This window comes from Nanorana parkeri, unplaced genomic scaffold (genome assembly GCF_000935625.1).
Source record: "Nanorana parkeri isolate BGI_ZX_2015 unplaced genomic scaffold, ASM93562v1 scaffold224, whole genome shotgun sequence".
In the NCBI taxonomy this organism is placed as follows: Eukaryota; Metazoa; Chordata; class Amphibia; order Anura; family Dicroglossidae; genus Nanorana; species Nanorana parkeri.
Genome location: NW_017306492.1, coordinates 279,630 through 302,597, shown reverse-complemented (window position 1 = coordinate 302,597; position 22,968 = coordinate 279,630). Strand labels below are relative to the sequence as shown.

General features: G+C 44.6%; 1 protein-coding gene across 1 annotated transcript in view; it reads right to left on the bottom strand.

Moving 5' to 3' along the window:
* Positions 1-3,747: 3,747 nt before the first annotated feature.
* The window catches only part of TM7SF3 (transmembrane 7 superfamily member 3), a 20,658-nt gene continuing 1,437 nt past the window's right edge, over positions 3,748-22,968 (bottom strand). Inside the window, exons 2-12 of the mRNA XM_018556084.1 lie at positions 15,102-15,256; positions 14,854-15,004; positions 13,477-13,597; positions 12,593-12,764; positions 11,325-11,502; positions 9,824-9,910; positions 9,655-9,735; positions 9,339-9,491; positions 7,133-7,230; positions 5,067-5,229; positions 3,748-4,034 (exon numbers count right to left, since the gene is read on the bottom strand). Of these exons, the coding sequence (XP_018411586.1) occupies positions 3,772-4,034; positions 5,067-5,229; positions 7,133-7,230; positions 9,339-9,491; positions 9,655-9,735; positions 9,824-9,910; positions 11,325-11,502; positions 12,593-12,764; positions 13,477-13,597; positions 14,854-15,004; positions 15,102-15,256 (1,622 nt within the window). The 3' untranslated portion in view covers positions 3,748-3,771. The remainder of the gene's footprint in view (positions 4,035-5,066; positions 5,230-7,132; positions 7,231-9,338; positions 9,492-9,654; positions 9,736-9,823; positions 9,911-11,324; positions 11,503-12,592; positions 12,765-13,476; positions 13,598-14,853; positions 15,005-15,101; positions 15,257-22,968) is intronic.

Genomic DNA, 22,968 nt, shown 5'->3' with positions numbered 1-22,968 from the left:
AAAAGTCAGTTTATTGACACATTGCCATTCAGTACAAGCACTTTGGGGGCCTCAAGGGTACCCCTTGATCAGGCTCAGAATGACACATGAAGGGGTACCCTTGAGGCCCCGAAAGCGCTTGTACTGAATGGCAATGTGTCAATAAACTGACTTTTGCTGAAATACTTTTGGTGTGCTGGTGACATTTACTTTACACTCTTGTACTATACGCGGTGCAGTCCGTGGTCGCTACAAGCACCCACCTGCTGTTGCAGGGCTTCCAATGTTCCGGTAAGGAGTGCAGCTGGTTTTCTATGGGGTCACAAGGGGGCCGCACCCCCCTTGTGACCCCATTATATGCATCAAATAATTGTGTAGTTTTCTTTTAGAATACTGGTTTTATCTTTTTCTATCTCAGTGCTACCATTTCCTTATGTTTCTTTCTCATCTACATGCACTCACTGTAATGTGGGCTGCTCATCTCTCAGGACCGGATTCCTGACCACAGTGCCTGCACAATATGTAATGGCATGGCCGCAGGTAGTCCCCACCAGGAGCATGTATGGCAGGGTGACAACGCAGGAGCACAATTGGGAGACAGTTGTAACCCCATAACAGGAAGGGCCTGATTGCAGGCACACTGGGTAAAACCGGTTATAACTTTTGAAATGGCATTAATACATTAAATCATAGATGACATTTAGAATTTAGACATGCAGGTTTACTTTATGAGCACTGTCAGTCCACACTGCGTTTACTTTTTCCACCAACTGAGCTAATGATGAACTGCTTTCATCTCCCTCACTGAAGTATGAGGGTGGAATATTTTTTGGAAAAAAAACAAAACAAGAAAACCCTTTAGCGGCCTAATGAAGTCGGACGTGTCACGAATTGGGCAATTGCTGTAACAGAGGACTGTCTGGTGGAGAACCAACTTCCTCGCCACCGCCAACAAGTGTCACACAAACCGTTATCAGGGAGGAAACAGACGGAGGAGCGGGTTAGCACCTGAGTGGGTGTGATCAGCAGTAGATGTGACACTTTACAGAATGGAAAACCAACAGACCACAAACAGTTCCTGTTCATACAAAAGTTTCATAAAGACTTTCAAAGCAATGATTATACAATTATTATGTCATATATGGAGAGCGTGCAAAGGAGGTGCCCAGATGCAAACCCTAAAATCAAAATAAAGTAGATGCAAACCCTAAAATCAAACGCATGTCATTTGCTCTGTGTGCCGCGTATGATAAAGATTTGTCATTTCTTTTTCAATAAACATTTATTCTTTGTTAAACATCCATCCTTGGTTGCATCTTGTGCAGCCACTTCCTATCTCCATGCGCTCTAGCGATGGCTGAATGACATTTCTGTGGGTGGGTTTCCTGATGGTGACAACAGTGCATTATGCCGGTGTCATGTGTGTTGAAACTGCTACTTGTAGCCAGAGTGACAAAGCATGAGCTTAAAGGAGAACTATGAGGTGAGTGATTTTCACTCGCCTCATAGTTCTAGCCGACCTGTGACAATGAGACTGTCACAGATCGGCTCAGTAGATCGGGAGGTGAGCGAACACATACCGTCGCTCGCTCACCTCTCAATCCTGTCATGACAGGGGAGGGGCTGGATTCCCCCCTCCCCGCCAGCGCTGACTGGCGGGACGGGTGGGGGAGGGGGGTGGGTACAGCTGGCTCTGCCTCTAGATAGGCAGAGCCAGCTGTCAGTCACGCAGCTGGGCGGATCCAGGCACAATTGTCGGGATCCGCTTCAGCGTATCAGTATACCGTGAGCAGCAGCTCGCGGTATACTGCGGCGTCTCAGTATACCGCAAGCTACAGCTCGCGGTATACGGAGCCTAGGGTGACGGGAGGACGCTAGTTTGTGTCCTCCCGTTACCCCAAGGAGAACTATGGGGAAAAGCCTGAACCCCATAGTTCTTTTAATTGGAAAACAGGAAGGAAGAGTTGTCGCCTTATAAAAGAATCTGAACAAGGATCGTCATGACAGAATCACCAGGTATTATTATTAGGCTGCAGATTTTAAAGAACTCCTGGCAAAACTTATTAACCCTTGCAGTGGGGCTCATTGTTGTCTAGGTGCTAATAAAAAAAAACTACTCACCCGAACTGCAGAGTCGGCTTGTTCTTAGATCGGTCCTTCCAGCCTCTCTCCCCAGCTGTGGTAAAACTACAAATCCCATAAAAGCATCAGCCCCTGGGAGTCATGCCTGTGGCTGTCAAAGTCTTGCAATACTTCATGGGCTTGTAGTTGCACCATAGCTGGAGGGCTGGCGTTTGCCTACCCCTGGTCTAGAGCAAAGGGCTTGCTATTAAAAAGGGAACTTTTAAACCCGATTATGTTCAAAGTCTTGCAATTTTCTCTTATTTCTTTAGCAAGCAGCCACAGACTGAGAAGAAAAGCTTGTCCTCTTCCAGCAAACTCTGCAGGCTGTCACAGTGCAGAGCCAAACACAGCAGAAGCGAATAGCACTGAGCTCAGTAGTTCCTTACAGGCCTGGACATGGAGGAGATTCAAAGACTGGCTGAGGGATAACACTACAAGGGATGACTACAAAACACACTTTTTCTGCAAACATAATTTTATTTTGGGGGGGAAAAAAAAAGTAGTTCAGAAAGTATATAAATTCCCAGTGCATGTCTCTGTATTATACAAAAGAATACTGTGTATGAAAAAGAGAAGAGAGAGTGGTTATTAGAAGACAGCATGGTGGACACAGCGGCAGTGTTCTCAGATTTTGTCTCTCCGGAGACATTATAGTGGTATACAGACAGAGGAGAGAGGTAGCCATGTACTAAACAGTGCCATCACATAACAGAAGTCCTTGGAACAACATGATGAATGGTGGTCATTGTATTCACTCTTCAAGGGCCCATGGCAAGAAGGCCAGCAAACCGTGGATCTCTAACAGTTAGGGAACTACAAGTCCCAGCATGCTGTAAGAATAACACTCAAAACTTAGGTTTTGTCAACCACTGTGACACGTCGTTAGCCACAGATACATGAACCCACTTGTTGTAATGAGCATGTGCCGCCTTCTTTGCCCTCAGATTCCACACTCTTGTCAAAATACCTGTACTGCTCACTGCTGGTGCCGCCTGGGCCTATATTGCCACCGGTTTTATGGGGGACTCTGTCCCCTATAAAACCACTTGTGTGCAAGGGCTCCAAGAGAAGCAGCAATTCTCAGACTCAGCCTGCATTCCGGGTTCCGCTTCACTGTCCTTGAACTAGGCGGTAATTTAAGAAATGGCTGCTTCCACTGAAACGTTTATAAAGGTTTAGCACACTCCGTGTTCTGGAACCCGCGTCCCTAACAAGGAAACCCTCGCATCACAAGACCCTGTGAGCCCCTCACTTTCGGGATGTCTCAGGTGAAAGCGCTGGAAGGAAACCAGATTCTCCCTTTCATATTTCCAGTGCAGTATGGGAGAATGAAAAGGAGAATCTGAGCGCTAAGGGGCAACAAAAAGCTTTCCTTTAGGGCCGAAGAAAAATCGGAGAGATTCTGGATGCCGTGTAATTAAAGGCTGCTGAAAAGAAGGCACAGCCTAGCTACCCGGTCATGTCTTCCTCTGCTGTTCAGGCCCAATACTGTAAACCTTATTGTCTTGTCCAAAATGCATGACAGGAAGTGGGCGGAAGATGGCGCTGTGCGACAGTTTCCTGTACTGGACTCCACCTATCCAGCTTCAACTCCAGATAGGTATGGTTCCCCACCCAGGAACATGTTTCCTGTAAGTCTCTCGCGGTCAGCTAGGCACCTCCTACTAGCTATAGTAGTAGCGGCGTTCTCTCGCCCAGAGGCTGCTCCTTGCGGAAGAGATCCCTAAATCTAGCCAGGCTAGCCAGAAAGCGTTCCTTCAGTGGTGGCGTGTGGTAGATGGGATCCAGGATATTCGTTATCCGTCTCTCTCTGTCCCTCTTCCAAATCACATACGGGGTGGGCGGGAAAAGCGGCTGTTCGCGCTCTCTGTAAAACTGGGTCACTGCTCCGCTAAGCGCAAGGACTGCCCACAAAGCGATAATGATGAAATCTGTTGGAAGAAACAGCATGTTATGTCTGTGAACCACAACCCGAAACTTCATAATTATCAATATTCACATTACACAAATCCCATACCTAACAATGGGCCTAATAACTAAAGGAGAACTATGAGCTGAGTGATTTTCACTCAACCTCATAGTTCGAGCCGACCAGTGACAATGAGACTGTCACACGTCGGCTCTATAGTTTAGGAAGTGAGCGATCGCATACCGTCGCTCATTCACTTTCCGATCATCTCCCTGCAGTGAGGCGTGAACGTCTGTCACCGCTCCCAGCAGGGATTCCCCCCTCCCCTCTGACTGGACGAACGGACGGGGAGGGGGCGGGCACAGCTGGCTCTGCCTCTAGATAGGTAGAGCCAGCTGTCAATCAGCCAGCTGGGTGGATCTCAACAGCATTGTCGGGATCCGTCTCGGCTGCGGCGATCTCGGTATATAGTGAGCAATAGCTCGCTTTATACTTTGGGTCACGGGAGGACGTTAGAATATGTTCTCCTGTGACCCTTAAGGGAACTATGGGATAAAAAGTTTACCCCCATAGTTCTTTTAAAGCTGAAGTTTAATCTGCTTACATTTGGCCTTGCCTGGTTCTTCCTTTCCCTCCCTTTCTGTTTTCATTACATAATTTATTTTAGACCCAATGATGTCATCACTGGGCCTCTCTGCTGTTCTATCCGATGCAGGCAGATCATGGCCGGTGGGAAGAGGTTAGCAGGGTGGGCTCCATCTGACTTGCTGCGGCATTTAATGCACACTATGAGAAGTGAAATCAGAGTAAGCCTCAATCAAGGAGAGGAGCCTTTAAGACTATACAAGACTGAAGTGAAGGCTGCAGTATGATCAGGATGTAAATGGAAATATCTCCCGTGGAAACACAGGCCGCAATCAACACCTGACAGAGACTTTAATACTTCCACTGGCCTGGAATTCCACTTCAAGCTGATCATATACAGTATGGATGTAAAACTAAAACTTTACATTGTCTACAGATTCCATTATGTGAAGGTTCCTGTCGCTCTTACCATTAGTCTGGAAAGGCACGCTGGTGTACACTGTACTGAATTCACTGTTCAGCGCCCGCTTGAGGATGTTTAAAGTAATGTAGCTGAGACTTGTGTACAGGTAACTGTCTATAGCCAGCACAACTGCGTAGGAGCCAACAATGCTGCAGGACAAAATATTCAGCTAAAGGGAAAGGGAAAGTAAAGCCAGTTAGTCTGAAATCACACAGCAAACAGGATGTTCACACAGTTTATACCATGTTATTTCTAGGAAAATCATTGGCCGATTAACAGCAAAGAGAGCACATATATAGGTACAAGAGGCACTCAAAAGGACTTTCAATGGAGAATGGTGACGGAAAGGTAGTTGCTTTATTACAATGTTTCGGAGCGCGACTTGCCGAGAACGTCAGTGTAATAAAGCAAATATCTTTTCTTCATCATCCTCCATGGGAAATCCTGTACCTATTGTTGTTAACTTTCACTGTGTGGACCACCAAGGCATTTACATGTGATTATGTGCTGGTACCTCTATGCATATCTATCAAGCAATTTCTCGATCTCTCCAGCAATCAATCCCTCTATCCATCCCCCAATCAATCTATATCATGCATGCAAATACAGCCCTAGCACTCCAGCCTAGTGAAAGGATTTCTCTCTGCTGCAGTCAAAACTCAAAATACAACTTCCACTTTAGTAGAGTTGTTGTTTAATAAATCGCCTCTTCTCCCTCCTGAGTGCAGCTCACTTTGGACAATACTTACCTCTCCTCGATCCAGCAATCTTTCCTTCAACATGGTCCCAGCTAGCTCCTTTCCATAGTGGGCATGCGCAACAACTCCATTCAGTCCTTAGTGCTGTACTCTAAAGGACCACTAGAGGCTGCCATGAGTACAACCTGTCCAACGGAATAAAAGGGGTCACGGCATACAGGAACAGTCTGAAGAGAAACCACCCTGGAATAAAGATTGCCAGTTCAGGGAGAGGTAAGCATTATCCTAGGTGGGCAGCACTCAGAGGGGTGTCCAAAAAAAACACGCTAGGTCTTATTTTCAGGGGATGTCTTTTTTTTTTTTTTTACTGTGCAACAAAATGTACAACAATCTAAAGTTATCTGGAATCACTCCACCTGTCACAGTAACCGGCGCTATAGATTAAGTATCTGCTAATGCGGCTCTGCTCCCTCCACCGCCGCAGCCTTGCTTTCTACAGCTCTGGTATGCTTTGCCATCAGGGACAGTGGTACCAGCGGTTCAGCAGAGGGGACATCAGACAGTGGACAGCGCGGTAAAGTACGGTACCATTTACTAGTACACAATACAGTACAGTACCATTACATTAAGCAGTGCCTTCAGGGGGACAGCAGTTGGTGAAGTATGGTACTGGAGTGCTCCCTGTCACTGCGCTGGCCGGAGGGAGTCCCCCGTCATCCCCTTAATACAGTTTGTCCCTGCAGGCTGATACCATCTCTCCTGCTCTTCAAGTTCCCCCTCACATGCTACCACCAAACTAGGTCTTATTTCGGGGTAGGTCTTATATTACAGGAATCTTGAAATATAGTGCTAGGTCTTACTTTCGGGGTAGGTCTTATTTTTGGGGAAACGGTATGTAAAACACACACACCAAAAGAGCTGCAATATCACATTCAGTAAATGTAATGCTACAAGAGGTGGACTGAGGCCGCAGCCATGCTACAAGAGGTGGCCCAAGCCACTGGATATTCAAGGCATGCTTCCACATGTGTGCTCCAATCCAGTCCACTTATACATTTCTTGTGCCACATATGATATTTTCCTCAACAAGATCCTTCATAAAAGATCAGTGGGGAAGACAAAACATAAACACGATATAAGGAATGGACAGCACAGAAAAAAAAAAAGATTTTAAAGAAAGCAAGAAATTAAGCATCTAGGAAAGGAAAAACACAGACTACTGTTTTAGGGGCCACACAGTAAATGCCACAAGCTGGGTGCTAGTACCTTACACAATGTCCTAAGCATACCAAAAGTGTTTTAGGAACAAACAAAAAAAAAGAAGTTAAAAAAAAAAGTTTTAAAAAATCCCTAAGTAAGATGCCAAATACTTACGGTTCGCGGGAAAGGAAGCAGAACCATTGACACCAGCAGTGCAATACAAGTGAAGGTAAGCCAGAACACGGTGTCATTGCGGAAAGTGGTAAAATCCCCTGTGAGAGAGAACAAAGAGCTCAGATGACACACAATTAACCAAAGTATTAAGATAAATAATGAAAAAGAAAAATCACTGGAAACCACCATGTTTTCCACAATAATAAGATTTGATAGTGTGGGCTAGACAGAATTGTTATGTTCTCTGCTGGTATCTTTGTATGAGGATGATGAGGGGACATACAGAATATGAAGAAGTAGAATTTACATTTTCCATTCCTACAAACAAGAAATAAAAAAGTCAAAAGAACTGTGAGAAAGCATCCAGCTTTCAAGTTGACTCGGAACTGCAAAAAGATCCAATTGTTGGATTTGTTGTCTGGAATGAATGCCAACTTTTGTTTATTCCAGACTTCTCTACATATACATAGTTACATAGTTTGTAAGATTGAATAAAGACCAAGGTCCATCCAGTCCAACCTATGTATGCGAGTGTGCGTGCGTGTGCGTGTGTTTATCTGGCTCTGACACTTCCCATAGCCCTGTAGATTCTGTGGGAGAAGAAACTCATCCAGAAGTTTCTTGAATGTATTAATGTTATCAGCAGATATCACCACCTGTGGGAGGGAATTCTAAACTTTCACAGCGAAATACTCCCTACGAATTCTAACCTCTTGTTGTGTCCCGGGGTTCTCAATACAGTTTTAGGAATAAACAGTTTAAAATTTAAAAGGATAATGGTACAAAAGGAAAAGTTATCTTTTGAAGAGTTTCTGTCTGACTTTATTGGGATCTACTGTACCTTTGAACCATGTGGAGGCACTCGTCAATTATCTGACCACAGTGCTACACAAAAAGCAAGACTAAAAACTCTAATTGGATGTTTTCACAGCAGCCAAACAAACAATAGCAGATGAATAAAGTTGACTGACTCACTTTCTTTTGCCAAGGTGAAGACAAGATGGAACCATGCATTTGTTAATGGGACACTCACAGCATGTCTGACTGCTAGTATGGTGAGATTTTGTAAAGTTTGGGATCATTGGGTTCGTTATTTCCAACCACCATCCTTTCACATGTCTTTTGGACCTCTGAATTCCACTTTACCTTCAGCCTGACCCTAAACTGTTCCAACAGACAGACTCAGTGACCCAAAGATCGACCCTCTCTCAGTCTTATCCCCCTCTTCTCCTACTCTCTACCACTTCTTTGCTTAGAGGCCGCTGAAGCTGATTGGATTGCTGTATGCATTTACTAAGTGGCCATTCTGACCTCTTTCGATGTTTCCAGGCAGTTCTGTAATTATTATATTTTGTGGTTGTGTTAGTTTGGCATGCATGCAACCTCTGTTTTATACATTGACTTTATCTGTTTCATTGTTTCACTATTGAAAACTCAATAAAAATTCTTTGAACTAAGACTTGTCTTTTTTCAACCTGACTAACTATGTAAATAACATTTTTAAAAAAAAGGAAAAAAGTTTTTATCTTTTTTTTCTTTCAACCCTTGTGTTATCGGTTTTATCAATACCACTGGAAAGGTCCCAACCATGCTTTTAAATTTCTGCAGCGGGCCACCATCTTGTTTGGGACACCTGTGGTGCCCTGCAGCCACAGTAATCACATTGCTGATCCTGCATATGTGCGGTATTTTACATGCTGGCTGTACACTGCAGATGGTTTACAGATTTCAAATGTGCACCTGTCTATCTGCAAATACTAGGGATTCACCGATACCATTAACAGTATTTGGGCGAGTAACCGAACTTGGTAGCAGTATTCAGCTGAAAAACGTGGCTGTGATGACAGTGTCTCCAAATGTAACATTTGTGCCCCTTTTTTTAATTTGGGTGCATGTTTTGCTGCTTGGAATCAGACTCAGTTTATAAAAGCAAAGTTCAAATCCTGAAAGGTCATGAAACTGAATACTAAATCTCTCTCCGACTTTCTAAACTGACCACATGTACAGCTCTTACTTCTAAGTCTGCTCACCATGAAAACGATGGTTGTCTTTACGGTCACACTGGATATGCACGCATTAAAATGGGAACTGAAAAAGCCACAACTAAACTTTTAAACCTCCTCTCATACTAGCCCAAGGACTTTCTCAGGAACAGAAGTAGCCTACAATGCACCACGTCACTTTACACAGTGATACCATACTGTACCTATAGGAGTGAAGAAGACAATTGACGAAACCAGAAATCCCAAAACCAGCCCCACCAGAAGTATACAGATGTAGACGAAACCGAATCTCCACCAATACCCCACCAGCAGTAGACCCCCAATAACTCCAGTGAAGGCCGTCAAGGCCAGGCGATCTGCCAAATACATAAACAATAATCATCACCACGTTACTTTCGCAAGTAAAATAACATGACCCAGTCCCAGAGTTGCCTATATTTTCAACTGCTGCAACTGACAATGTCCGCAAAGAAGTACAAATGAAAACGGAGAGTATGCTTCTGGGAACAAAAAACTTACCACTGTAATTAAGGGGTGTGACTCTGGTGAGCAGAACAAACATGAGGAACCCAAAGATGATAAAACCAATAAAGAAAAAACCTAGGAAAACAAAAACAAATCAGTGTGTCGCTATTAAGTTGTCATTCAGCCCATTAGCTAACTTGACACTCAGGCCCTGGGCACTCACCTGTCTTGAGAAAACGGTGCCCGACAAAACAGACGAAGAGGCCCAGGAAGGCAAAGATGGTGAAGAAAATTTTTGTTAAAACGCTCCCTGAAAAAATTAAAAATAAGATACAAAGTTGAAAAACTAGTTAACAGTAAAACCACAAAAAGGGCGCCAAATGTGTCTGGCAGATCAAATGCTGACACTACTGAACTTACAGATTACAAAGCCAGTGGCTATGTACACCAGTATGAATACATTAATAATCATTAATCAAGGTATTGTGGTGGGAGGCTCATTTTCCCACTGGCTTCCTCGATATGGGGTCTCCCTTCAATAGTCCCAGGTTCCATTTTTAGTCAAAGGGTTTTGTCTAGTAAATGATTGCTAGTATTTTGCCATTCATGACAGAGTGAACGATATGTCTTCATGTTCGATGGGCTATTGGGCAGCTTTAAACACCCAATGTGAACATCCATGATTACCAAGACTTTCACTTTTAAATAACAAATCCAGTTTGCGGTTTTGGTAAACAGTAGGGATGCACCGATACCGGTATCGAGTACCGGTATTTTTTTTTCCGGGAACTCGCCGATACCGAATACCAAGTACAGGAAGTCCCATTCAGGAAGCCAGGCAGCCTATAAAGACTCGCCACCCGGCTTCCTGATTAGCAGGGAAGCCGTCCCCATGCTTCTCGTCACTAGGTGACGAGAAAGCATGGAGCCAGCTTTCTGGCCAATCAGGAAGTCAGGCGCTGTGTAATGACGCGCTGCCCAGCTTCCTGATAATGGAAGTATCGGGCTAGGCATCGGAGCATTTGGGCGAGTACGAGTACTCGCCCAAATACTCGGCATCGATACTAGTATCGGTACATCCCTAGTACACATTAAGTCTCCATTCACACCCAGGCGTTTTGTCGCTCAAAGCAAAGTGCAAGAAAATGCTCAAGACAAGGAACCCCATTCCTTTCTATGGCCCAGTTCACACCTGAGTGTTTTGTTGCGAGCAGAAAAACGCCTTTCGCTGGAAAAAGGGCTCATGTACACCAGGTGCATTGAGCTTCATTGATGAATGTAGGCTCAATGCAAGAACACATAGAAAACAATTGTTGTCCATGTGCCCTTTTTGCAACACACGTGTAGGTGGTGCGTGTTGAAAACATCTGCGTTTTGACGGGGCACAGCACACACAAATGTGTGTTAACACAACTCTGCAAGCTGTCACACGCTTTGTACATAGAGCTGAAGTGTCATTTTGTGACATTTCAAGATCTAAAAAAAGGGGAAAATGTAAACTGTACGAAGCGTTGTAATAATGCATTGCACCATCCCTACACAACGCACACAATGCACGTACATTTTAAGAACCATAAAGAGTATGCTCTAGTGTGAATGGGTCCTAAATCTTATTTTTTTTTTTAAACAGCTGATCATACGGACATGTGATGGAACCCCTTGAGCACTGACAAGCAGTCCCTGGTGTACATATACCAGCTGAGCAATAAAATGTCCATACCCACCCAGTGTGTGGCAGTTGTCCATAGTTGCTGTGAAGTTACAGGCATACGTGTGAACGGGCACATAGGCTGCAGACGTGTACAGGAGAGGATCTCGTACAATCACATTGTATACGACTCCTTGACCAGGAATAGATGAGAAGGACATGGTGGTCCGGTCATTGGATGTTAGGGTAGCCAGCTGTCAAAATGACAAGATTTTATTAGATAATACCATTACTTACTATCCAGCACTTATGGTCATTTTAAAAGGGTCAGTCCAGGCACTTTCCTAGAGAAAACAGAAAGACTGGCAGAAATCAGCTCTTCGTGCTGATATGAAATCATCTTACACTCATTAGTTAATTTTTAGTTTATTTACAATTATTGTTTTTCCATTTCCTGGTCCTCTTGGGTATTCATGATGTAATGTACCCAAGTGTTGCCTCCCGGGAAGGTTACATCGGTATTGCTGGGAAATCTCAGGAGATCTCAGGGAAAGGCATTTTTCTCTCCTGAGATGATGTGCCTGGTCACATGTCCTAGTCACATGTGCCAGAGTTCCAGGAAGTAAAGGGAGATATATTAATCTGCCCTCAGTAAAAATGGTCACTGGGAGAAAAATGGGGAGTAAAAGAAAAATAAGGTATGCAAAAAAAAACACGGCAATTATCTAGAATTATATGTTTTTGTAGATTGTCATAACTAAACATTTCTAAAGGTGTCTTTGTTGTAATTTCAAAGATATGGGTAAAGTTCCTCTTTAAAGAGTATGTGAACCCCAACAATGAACATCTCTTATCTGCACTCTTGGGTCTGTTATATATACAGTTAAATGTGTTTTGTTTTATCTGTTCAGTAAGTGCAAAAAATAAATAAAAAATTCCTGATGCTCCTTCCAGAAATCTTGCCAGCATCCTGTGCTCTCTGCCTGTGCTGCATTCCTATTAGTCAGATTGTCCCAGCTATCTCTGTCGACTACAGAACCAATTACTTCCATGTTGCAGCAATAAAGAGAGGGGTAGGTGCTTTTACTGTAAATTAAGAGCGTAGGCTGCGGTGACAACACTACTACTCCATAGATTCAGTGTGACGAGTGAGTGTGTCACCATTGGGGAGGAAGTGTGCTACTAGCAGGATAACAAAAAAAAAAAGAACAAACAGAAAACTAAAAGCAGCCACCACAAGGACTGCAAGCTGAAATATATTACATTTGTTTTTTCTTAAGTTTTGATACACCTAGGCACAGGACCTCAGCAACACAATAGCTACAGTGCTTAACCAGCAGTTACCTTCTTGCCATTAGCGGAAACCTGGGATATGGTGGACATTCTCTGCAGATGGGCTATTAAGGTGGACTCATTGAGGTTGTTCTCGGGTAGGAAGTATTGGTAGACATCATACTGCAGGCGCCATCTGGTGTTCTGACCCATTTGAGTGTCACAATCCCCAGCCGTGGCATCCCTAAAGAAAAGGGAAGACTTACATGTCCGCACATCAACAAAACATACAGCTAGTTCCATCCAAATCTACATTTTCCGTGGTTGCTAGGCGATAGTCCTAAGCTTCTCATGTTATCTATCAAATACTGCAGTTGTCAATACTGAGTTGTCACCTTGGACAGGAAGTGTGTTACTGGTAGAATCACCAGGTGAAAAAGAAAAAAAAAAAAACCCTGAAAGATAGATAACAAGCACCACATCTAAGGACTGGTAAGCTGCAATACATGACCTACTGTATATGACTGTTTTTGCTCTTGGGTTTAGATGCAGATATAATCCAGGTTCTTTGTAACTCGCTGCATCCACAAGCACACACAGCTCCACAAAGGTTTAGTAGGAATGTGCTTTCTGAAGCTTGTGCTGTGCAAACTTACTTTATCTCTGCTTCCTGCATCACCAATCACATTCAAACTTCACATTTCATTATGATTGGTGGCCAGGAGAAACCCCTTTACTCTAGTATTTGTTTGGTTTGTATCTTTTACATCATCATGAGAAGCAGCAAAACGCCTCCAATATGTTCCAGGGTCAACTGAATGCTCCCCACAGAGAATGGGATTGCTTGTGGAAGACAGCAATGCCTGTCAGGGAACCCAGACGTGATATAAGTGGGAAATGCATTCCATTTGGCTGGACAAAATAAATCCAGTAAACTCCAGTAAAATCATTCCTACCTTGCATGGCCCAGATTGGCCGGGGCGAATTCTATTGTAGTTTCATACAAGTTGTACTGCAGATAGATGTTCGGATCGATGTCCAAGTCAAACTCCAGGTTACACGCTCCAGGAATCGGATCTGGAAAACAGTAAATGATTACACTGATAAGGAAGACTCAACCCAAAAATGTGTTTAATACAATGGCAGAACTCCCAAGATGGAGTCTGGTTCTAAGATCTGGATGGGACAGATCACGTGACAGAGTCTTCCAGCTCCTATAAACTTTATTAGTGAGATCTCCCTGCAATAGTTTGTGTCTCTACATGTCCCACAAGGCTGCACGGAAAGGGTGACTCTCTCATGGATGGATTCTCTCGTTGTTTATCTCCCAGTACTGCCGCAGCAATGACAAGGCCAAATGATTGCATCACCCTATACCAAGTTACTAAAAGTTCTGGAGGAGATGCTTAAAGTGATATTCAAGTCAAAAAGGTTTAAGCTATTTCAAATGCTGATGAAATCACTCATGATGGATGCAGCTTCTTGATATTTAAAAGTTAGTTTCCTGCAGAATCAGCTGGTCCCCTGAGCCCTGGTATCATGTTTTACAGTGGCTACTTTCCCTTGAAGGATCGTATGGGGGCACCTTTGTGTGTGCTACCAAGCATTGTGTTGCCATAAAACACACATACAGCATGGCAATCCAGTCCCCAGGGCTTCCCCACACTGCATGGCTTATATGCTCGTTTAGGTCTAGGGTACCTGGAAAAAGGATTTTTACTCACCTGATCTTATCTCCTATGGGTCCCCCCCCAATTCGCAGGCTCTTCTCACCCCGTACACTCTGGTGGTCAGAGATCTGCGTACGTCATCAAGCACAAGGCAGGACCCATAGCCCTGTATTACATTTGAGTAAGTCATGGGACAGTCCACAGGCCTGAGCATAGGGGCAATCAGGTGAGTAAACCTGCTTTACCCAGGTACCCTAGGCCTAAAGGAGCATTTAACCCTTGCAGTGTGGGGGCAGCCCCACTAAAAGGGGAATTTTGTGGTTTACCCAGAGATCGGCTTTAATCATTTGATACCAAGGAGAGATCATGAGCAGGCATGTGACTCAACTCAGCTTATCAGTATTTAAGCAAAACAGACTTACCACATCCAGCTAGAGCTTTCTGTGCCAGTTCTGCACGGACAGCTTTTTGCACCAAGTTCCTGACGCAATGACTGTTGCCCTACGGCTAAGATCCCATCAGACTGACTCTCACTAAATCTACATTGCCTGTCTGTTGCAGCATGCCTTGGGAATACTGGAGAGTGTGTGCTAGGCATTGGTTACCATGTGTCAGGGAGAGGTACAGTGCAGTAGTTATTTCCACCCATGGTAGAACACTCACCCCTCTCAGTGTACGGGATGGTGAGAGCTGAAACCAGCACAGGATTGGGGTACGCCGTCTCCACATACCACGTACATACAGTCTGCTGCAGGCGGAGAATGTTCAGAAGTCCGGCATCGCTGCTGATCTCAGAGTCATTTCTATTTGGGATCTGATGACAAGAATTATAGACAGATTAGACCAAGTGGAGGATTGCTCATTAAATTGGTGAGATTCTACAAAAAACTGGATCACAGCCACATCCATACCTTGTCGGAGGAGAGCGTCACGTTCACATACTGACTGTGCACTTGGAAGATGATAAAGGAGACGTTTGCCGGAATGTTCTGAAGGAGGAATTCGGTGGGAGTAGAGCGATTCAGTTGCACTTCTGTAAATCTTCCCATCGAGACCTCCAACAGCCCTACAAAAAACATGAGAAAAGCACAATGAACTGCATGCAGGAAGAAATGTGATCAGCTCAAAACTGAACTCCAGGCGAGAAAACTTTCATTTATATTGCTCAATAGCCACAAAGGATATAAACCCACTTTGTGTGCACCAAATGCCTTGGCCAGCCCAGATATTTACTTGTAAAAGTAGCAGTGACACCATCACTGTGCTGCACATACAGCAAGGTGGGGCAACTCCGGTCCTCAAGCTGTGCTTTAACTACAAATCCCAATGTGCCTCTGTCTCTGGGAATCATGCCATTAACTGTGTCAGTCTTGCGATTCCTTATGGGACTTGTAGTTCCACAACACCTGGAGGGCTAGAGTTGCCCACCCCTGCTATATAGAGAGCAGAGATGTGGGAGGGACCCAGCAAGCTCCACCCACTACAGGCCACCTGCCGAAAACTACAAAAGGAGGCGGAGACAAGACCAGTCACTCTGCAGATGGAGTGTTTAGGGACCTGGGAAGGTGTTGAAGTTAGCAAATATAAATGTATACATACACACATTGTGACCACCAGTGACAGTCACGGCCCACCAAGAGCATTGTGGGTGTTTCACATTATTAAAGAGCGTGCAGCATTTTCTAAGTAGACCCATTAACCGCACATACACACAGCACAATATAAAGATCACCATTTGAATATGGTTGAATGCTGTCAATGAACATTATTGGGTTGCTGTGTCAGTTTGGAATTTCTACTCAAACCACAAAACTTAACAGGAAGCCCAAACTTCTCAAAAAGCTAAAAAGTGACACAAGGAAGGTGCAGAACAGAGATAGTCAGCACTTTAAACCTTTCAAAACAGACCCGGCAATGGGAAATTAATGAACACTGCCAGACCCAAATTACTAGGGATGCACCAAAACTTCAGCCGCTAAATCATTTCAGCTGAAAATGGTACTTTGGGCAAAATGTCAAAAGTACAAAACGACTGAATATAATAATAATCATTATTATAATACAGGATTTATATAGCGCCAACAGTGCACAGCCCTTTACAAAATGGGGCTGAGAGTACCAATACAATTTTGGTACAATATTGTTAGGAGGGCCCAGCTCATGAGAGCTTAGTAGGAGTGGCAAGTCATACAAGGCAATACATCCCCAGCTTGTCTCCTCCCTGCTGGGTGCCGGCTGCAAGCTTTTGTCTGTGTCCCCTCCGATCCCCACTGCTCTCCCCCACCTGTGTCAGAGGCAGCGGGGATCAGAGGCGACAGAGCAGATTCAGCTGCCGGCGCCCAGCGAGGAGGAGAGAAGCTGTCAGGAGGCTTATACATCACTTCCTGTTTATTTATGATTGGGGACATAGTAAATATTTACTGAATGAACAGGAAGCAGCTCAGTACAGAGGCCCCCTCTCCATTCACGATTGGGTTCATAGTAAATATTTACTATCTCCAGATTGTAAATAAACAGGAAGCCTCTGTACTGAGAGCTTCCTGTTCATGGAGTGCTGGAGCTGCAGAAAAAGATTTAGGACTCGGTGTCCTCAATCTCTTTTTCTAAGGGAAATGTCAGGGGTCTGTTTAGAGCCTAATATTTCCCCTGAAGTTAGTCATTTTCGTTTGACAAATTTGTAGATTTCGGTTTCAGTCTATCCCTACAAATGACATACGTGTTTATGTGAACCAAGATAAGAACTTATTTAGTGTGTATTCTCTAGTTTTGGAAAAGGGGGTGGGGGAAAAGGGGGTGGGGGGCTGATATTAAAGGCCATCTGAATCGCCATTTCCATTGCTACGTTTTTACAAATGGGCATATTTTGCATGCTGTATCATAAAAACTAGGGATGCACCGATACCAATACTAGTATCAGTACTCATACTCGCCCAAATGCTCCGATACTTATCCCGAAAACCGGAACTTTTGTAAAAACAATAAGAATTTTGTAGCCACTGCTATGCTCTAGATTGCAGATTGTGCCGTTGTAACCAGAATGACAGCGAATGGGTTACAGACTCACCAATCCCTCTTTGCACTTATCACCCCAGAACAAAGATCATTTGCTGAAATCGAAACAAAATACCACGAAGAAGCTCAACACTTTGACTGCTGACACCAGCAGAACAAAAAAAAATTGCTTTTCCTGTTCTGCAACTACAAACATGCAGTGCGAGTGCGACACAGCGACTGAGATGTCCATTTCAGACACAGTAGGCCTAGTCTATTCCCACTCTCCAAACCAAGGTCACTGCAGCACCACAGAGCCATCCAACCAGACAGTGCTCTACCACAGTCCAGTCAGCAGGCAAAGTTGACACAGGAAGCAGCAAAGCTCTGAACAGTGGTGTCACCCTCACTGGCTATGCATTCTTAATATACCTAAAATTTCACTTTATCACTTGGTTACATTAAGTCTTTTATTAGTTACACCTTTAGCGCTTTGATATATATTTTCTCGATTGTTGATAGGATTCCTCTATCCTCTTTCTAGAGCGGCTTTAGGTCTTAATTTATTATACATTTCCACTTTAGTCTCCTTTCCAGAAGCGCGGATTATCTATTTCTTATTCTTAATAACAAGACTGGCTGAACAGTATCAAAAGTCTTTTGGCAGGCATGCACATTTCCCTGGTGTGGTTTCAGAAAAAGTTTGGTTGATGCTGCCAGAACTCAAGTGAACTTTCAACTTCCTGTAGTGAGGTGACAACATGGTGTCTCTGCTGCATCATGTACTTCCTGTGCACTCTGCTGCACCATGTTGTACTTCCTATGCAGAGGCGTCCCGAGGAGGGCACGTGTGTGTGGCAGAGAGGTCCCGAGGAGGGCACGTGTGTGTGGCAGAGAGGTCCCGAGGAGGGCACGTGTGGCAGCGATAATTTGGTGGATTCGCCCCTGGAAAAGCACCTTGGCCCCGTGCCGATGGGGACAAGGGCCTCTTCCCCACAAGCCCTGGGGTGTTGGTTGTGGGGGTGCGGGCAGGGGGCTTATTCACATCAGGGTACGCCTTTAATAAAGGGGCACCCAGATGCAGCCCCCCCTTGTGAATGAGTAAGGGGTACTTGTGATAATCTGGCGAATCCCGCACGTTCGCAGCTATATAATGGCCACAAGCGGGTGGAATCCACGCAGTTGTATCCCATATAGCGCTTGCGTCCTGTGCGGTCTTCCGCACAGAAAACCGCGCAGGCAGCGCAAAAGCTATATGTGAATGGAGCCTTCGTAAAACGTGGTTGGTTATTTTAATGGAAACAATAACAACGCGTCTCCTTTTGGCATCATGTGAAAAACGAGCACGGCGGCGCTGACGGCAGGGAACTGAGAACACAGACGGGGACCCCGGCCGGCTCTGGGTGGAAAACACAGACCTAGAAAGTTCAATTTCTCATATATGTCATTTTGATGCATGCTGTGCAGCGACTATTTATATATACGTTGGCATGATAATAGACTAAAAGACAATATAAACATCACAGACACAGAGTGAGAAATAAAAAAACTGCAACATTGCCTAAAGAGAATCAGAAAGTACCTGCGTGAGAAAGCTCTGCCAGAAGCTGCCCTTTTCTGACACGGAGGTGCTGTGCTACTTGCAAGGCTGTAGAGCAGGGGTGGGCTACCTCAGCAAACCAGCTGTGAGGAAACTACAAATCCCATCATGCCTTCGCCTCTGGGAGCCATCCCTGTAAAAGTCTTGCAATGCGTCATGGGACTTGTAGTTCCACAACAGCTGGAGTGCCAATGTTGCCTAATCCTGCTGTGGGGCTTACATATTTAGCTTTGCTTAGTGGCTCAGCGGCTAACACTCCTGCCTTGCAGCACCGGTGGGTCCTCAGTTCAAATCCCTGCCAGGTCAGTCTCTGCATGTGTGGGTTTCCTCCCACACACCAAAGACATGCGGGTAGGTTCATGCTCCTGTAAATTGGCCCTGTGTGTACGTATGCCAGATTGGGACTTTATATTGTAAGCTTCTTGGGGGCACGGACTGATGTGAATGAGTAATATGAGCTATATAAATATCTGTAATACATAGATACCTTTCAAATATCATTTGGCCAATTAGGCTTCAGGAACAGCAGCTTCCATCTATAGCTTCTCTCACGGGTATTTTGCTCTGTGACAGATTTCTCCCCCAGCGGAGTTCCCCCATAAAAGCAGAGCATCGTGCAGGTCACAGGAAATGATAGAAATACACTCTTCACAAGACTCATGGTGCAGAGGCACATGACTGAGCTTGTGACCGGCTACAAAATGCCTCTCATTGAGCCTCACAAAGCGCGCCTGTGTCTGTGAATGGAGCAGTAAAAATTCAATAAGTGAAGGGCGGGGAATCCGATGCCCCAACCTGACAACATGAAATGCCGGCAACATTTCCAGTAGTGGATACAACGTGTCGTCGAGGGACATGTGAGGACAATTACCCAATTCCAAAACATACTCTGACCTGGGTGCCCATCACTCTCCCAGATAGATATCCCCAATACAAAGGGCCCCTACTGCAAACACGTCACTCAGTCCACCTAAAGGACTCTGACCTGGGTGCCCATCACTCTCCCGGATAGATATCCCCAATACAAAGGGCCCCTACTGCACACACGTCACTCAGTCCTTAAAGGGTCAGTCCACCTAAAGGACTCTGACCTGGGTGCCCATCACTCTCCCGGATAGATATCCCCAATACAAAGGGCCCCTACTGCACACACGTCACTCAGTCCTTAAAGGGTCAGTCCACCTAAAGGACATGTAAAAAACTGAAACTAACCGGACCCCATGGCGGTCTATGTGGAGTCGGGTGTAAGTGGACATGGGTCTGTTTACATCAGATTACCCCCGATTGGCCACGATGAGGTCTGCCAAAACTGAACTCTGTATCTGTATCGTTTTCCGAACGTAGACTGAGTCGGGGGCAATCAGATGCAAAATGGGTGCACATCCATTTAGATCCTACTGCCCATAGACTAACATTGGGCTTCCGATCAGATCCAGCCAAAAAACTGAAAGGCAGACCTGATCACACCATCCGTCCGAAAGGGGCTTAGTTTCATCAATTCTAATCTCCTGCAGCCACTTCCTGTCCACATGCACTCCATCGCTGGTTGTATGGCATTTCTCAGGGTGGGTTTCACGACTTATAACAACCACTGAACCGTGCCCAGGTAATGCGTGTTTAAATGGCCATGAGACAGGGTGACAACGCAGGAGCACAACTAGTGCTGAACAAGAACCCTCATGGCAGGATCAACTTTATGACACCATCAATGAAAACTTTGGCGCCTTTTATAACTGCCGGGTACACATGAACACTTTGAAATGTTTGCTCCTTTCTACTGCCATGCTACTACTGTTCACACTAGCACTGAACAGGACAAAAAGAACATTAACATGTTAGGACTTCGAGAAGATTCTAGTGATGGGAACAACATATTTTACATGTCATTATAGTCACGGCAGCAACAAATATGCTGTAATGTGCATTATGCAACACAGATGAAAGGAAATGATTAGTTTTATAACAAGCCACGACGCCGCAAGGACCCGTGTGAAAGTGCAAACGTGTTTGTGGGAATGTTTGTTACTTAAAAAGTGACGAATGGAATCTTCATCTGCTTATATAACTGCCGGCCACCTCTGAACACCTCTGAACACCTCTGAACACCTCTGAACCCCTCTGAACACCTCTGAACACCTCTGAACACCTCTGAACACCTCTGAACACCTCTGAACACCTCTGAACACCTCTGAACACCTCTGAACACCTCTGAACACCTCTGAACACCTCTTCCCTTCTACTTGTTTCCAAATGCCACCTGCACTACATACGCTCTTACAACTTAAAAGTATCGGTGGTGCTCAAGGTGATCGCACGGATGGCGCCATGCAAAAACTTGAAGTAATCCCAGGGATTCACCGGCACGCACAAGACGTAATCACAGGGATTCAACGGCACGCACAAGACGTAATCACAGGGATTCAACCGGCGCGCACAAGACGCAATGATTACGTGATTACGCACAAGACGTAATCACAGGGATTCACCAGCACGCACAAGACGTAATCACAGGGATTCACCGGCACGCACAAGACGCAATCACAGGGATTCACCGGCACGCACAAGACGCAATCACAGGGATTCACCGGCACACACAAGACGTAATCACAAGGATTCAAAGGGATTCACCGGCACGCACAAGACGTCATCACAGGGATTCACCGGCACGCACAAGACGTAATCACAGGGATTCAAAGGGATTCACCGGCGCGCACAAGACGTAATCACAGGGATTCAACCGGCACGCACAAGACGCAATCACAGGGATTCAACACGCAATGACAGGGATTCACCGGCACGCACAAGACGTAATCACAGGGATTCACCGGCACGCACAAGACGTAATCACAGGGATTCACCGGCACACACAAAAAGATCCAATATCAAAGATCCCAGTGACAAAATACATCTGTGAACACACAAGTATATATGCACATCAGGCCGGGTGCATGAAATGACATCCCATTACATCATAATGACGTCATTCGCACCAAAATTCAAATAACGCACATTACAGAATAGTGTGAAAGAAATAACATGGATAAGCAAGAAGAAAAGAAGAAAACAAATCTCAAAGAAGATTCCCAAAAATGTCAAACAGATACAGAGAAATGTTCCCTTCTCCTGACACTTCAACTTCTGAACAAGACAAAAACCACATCAGCGTTTGATGCTACTACATGAGTGTTGTCAGTCATTATGATGGGGACACATTTAATAGGGGAGATGGGTACATTGTTTGCACAGAAAACTCCCCATTATCCAGCATCCACGAGGATTGGTAGATTCCGGATAAATGTAGTTTCTGGTTGCTTGAGAGGTACTATTAAGCATAGGTCTAACTAATGCCATACCCCATACTATATCATACCATAACATAAACTCTGTATTGACTTCATATTCATATTGAAATGCAGGAATAAAAAGCAAATAAGACAAATAGATACAACCAGTTCCAGGATAGTACATGCTGCAGTTCAGTTTTTCCTGGTTAGATGAGAGTTCTGGTTAGTTGAATACCAATAACAGAGTTTACTGTATCTGCTACCCCTCTGTGTAAGAACATCTCTCATATTCACATAGGGGGGAATTCATCAAAACTGGAGCAGTTGCCTATGGCAACCAATCAGCTTCTCTCTTCAGTGTGTTCAGTTAAGGTTTGAAAATGAAAGGTGGATGCAGATTGGTTGCCATGCACAGCTGCTACAGAATTTGTCTGCTCCAGATTTTGATAAATTCCCCTCACAGTGATTTCAGAAGCTCCATATTCCAAACTAATCTGCTTTTTTATAATTCGCCTTGAGTTCACGCGACACAGTAGAGGGGAATTGTGTACAAAATGAATTTAAAAAAAAAAAGAAATGTACACAGCCTGTACTGTACAATAAATAGAAATCCTCAATGTACAGCCAGGAACGGGACAAAGTTCCCGCTAGACTGTTATTTACATTGAAGTAACAACACACCAATGTTATATAATCAGCAACAGAGGGGAGAGCGTACCGCTCTTATATATCCTGCAATTACAACAGAGTCCAGGAGCCACATTATTACCATACACACAGATGACCTCACACAGTGTATATACAAAATATACACACAGAGACCAACACTGAGGAAGAGGAGACATAGAAGAGAGGTCATGAGGAATACACTAGTGACACATGTTGTGATAGATATAATAATAT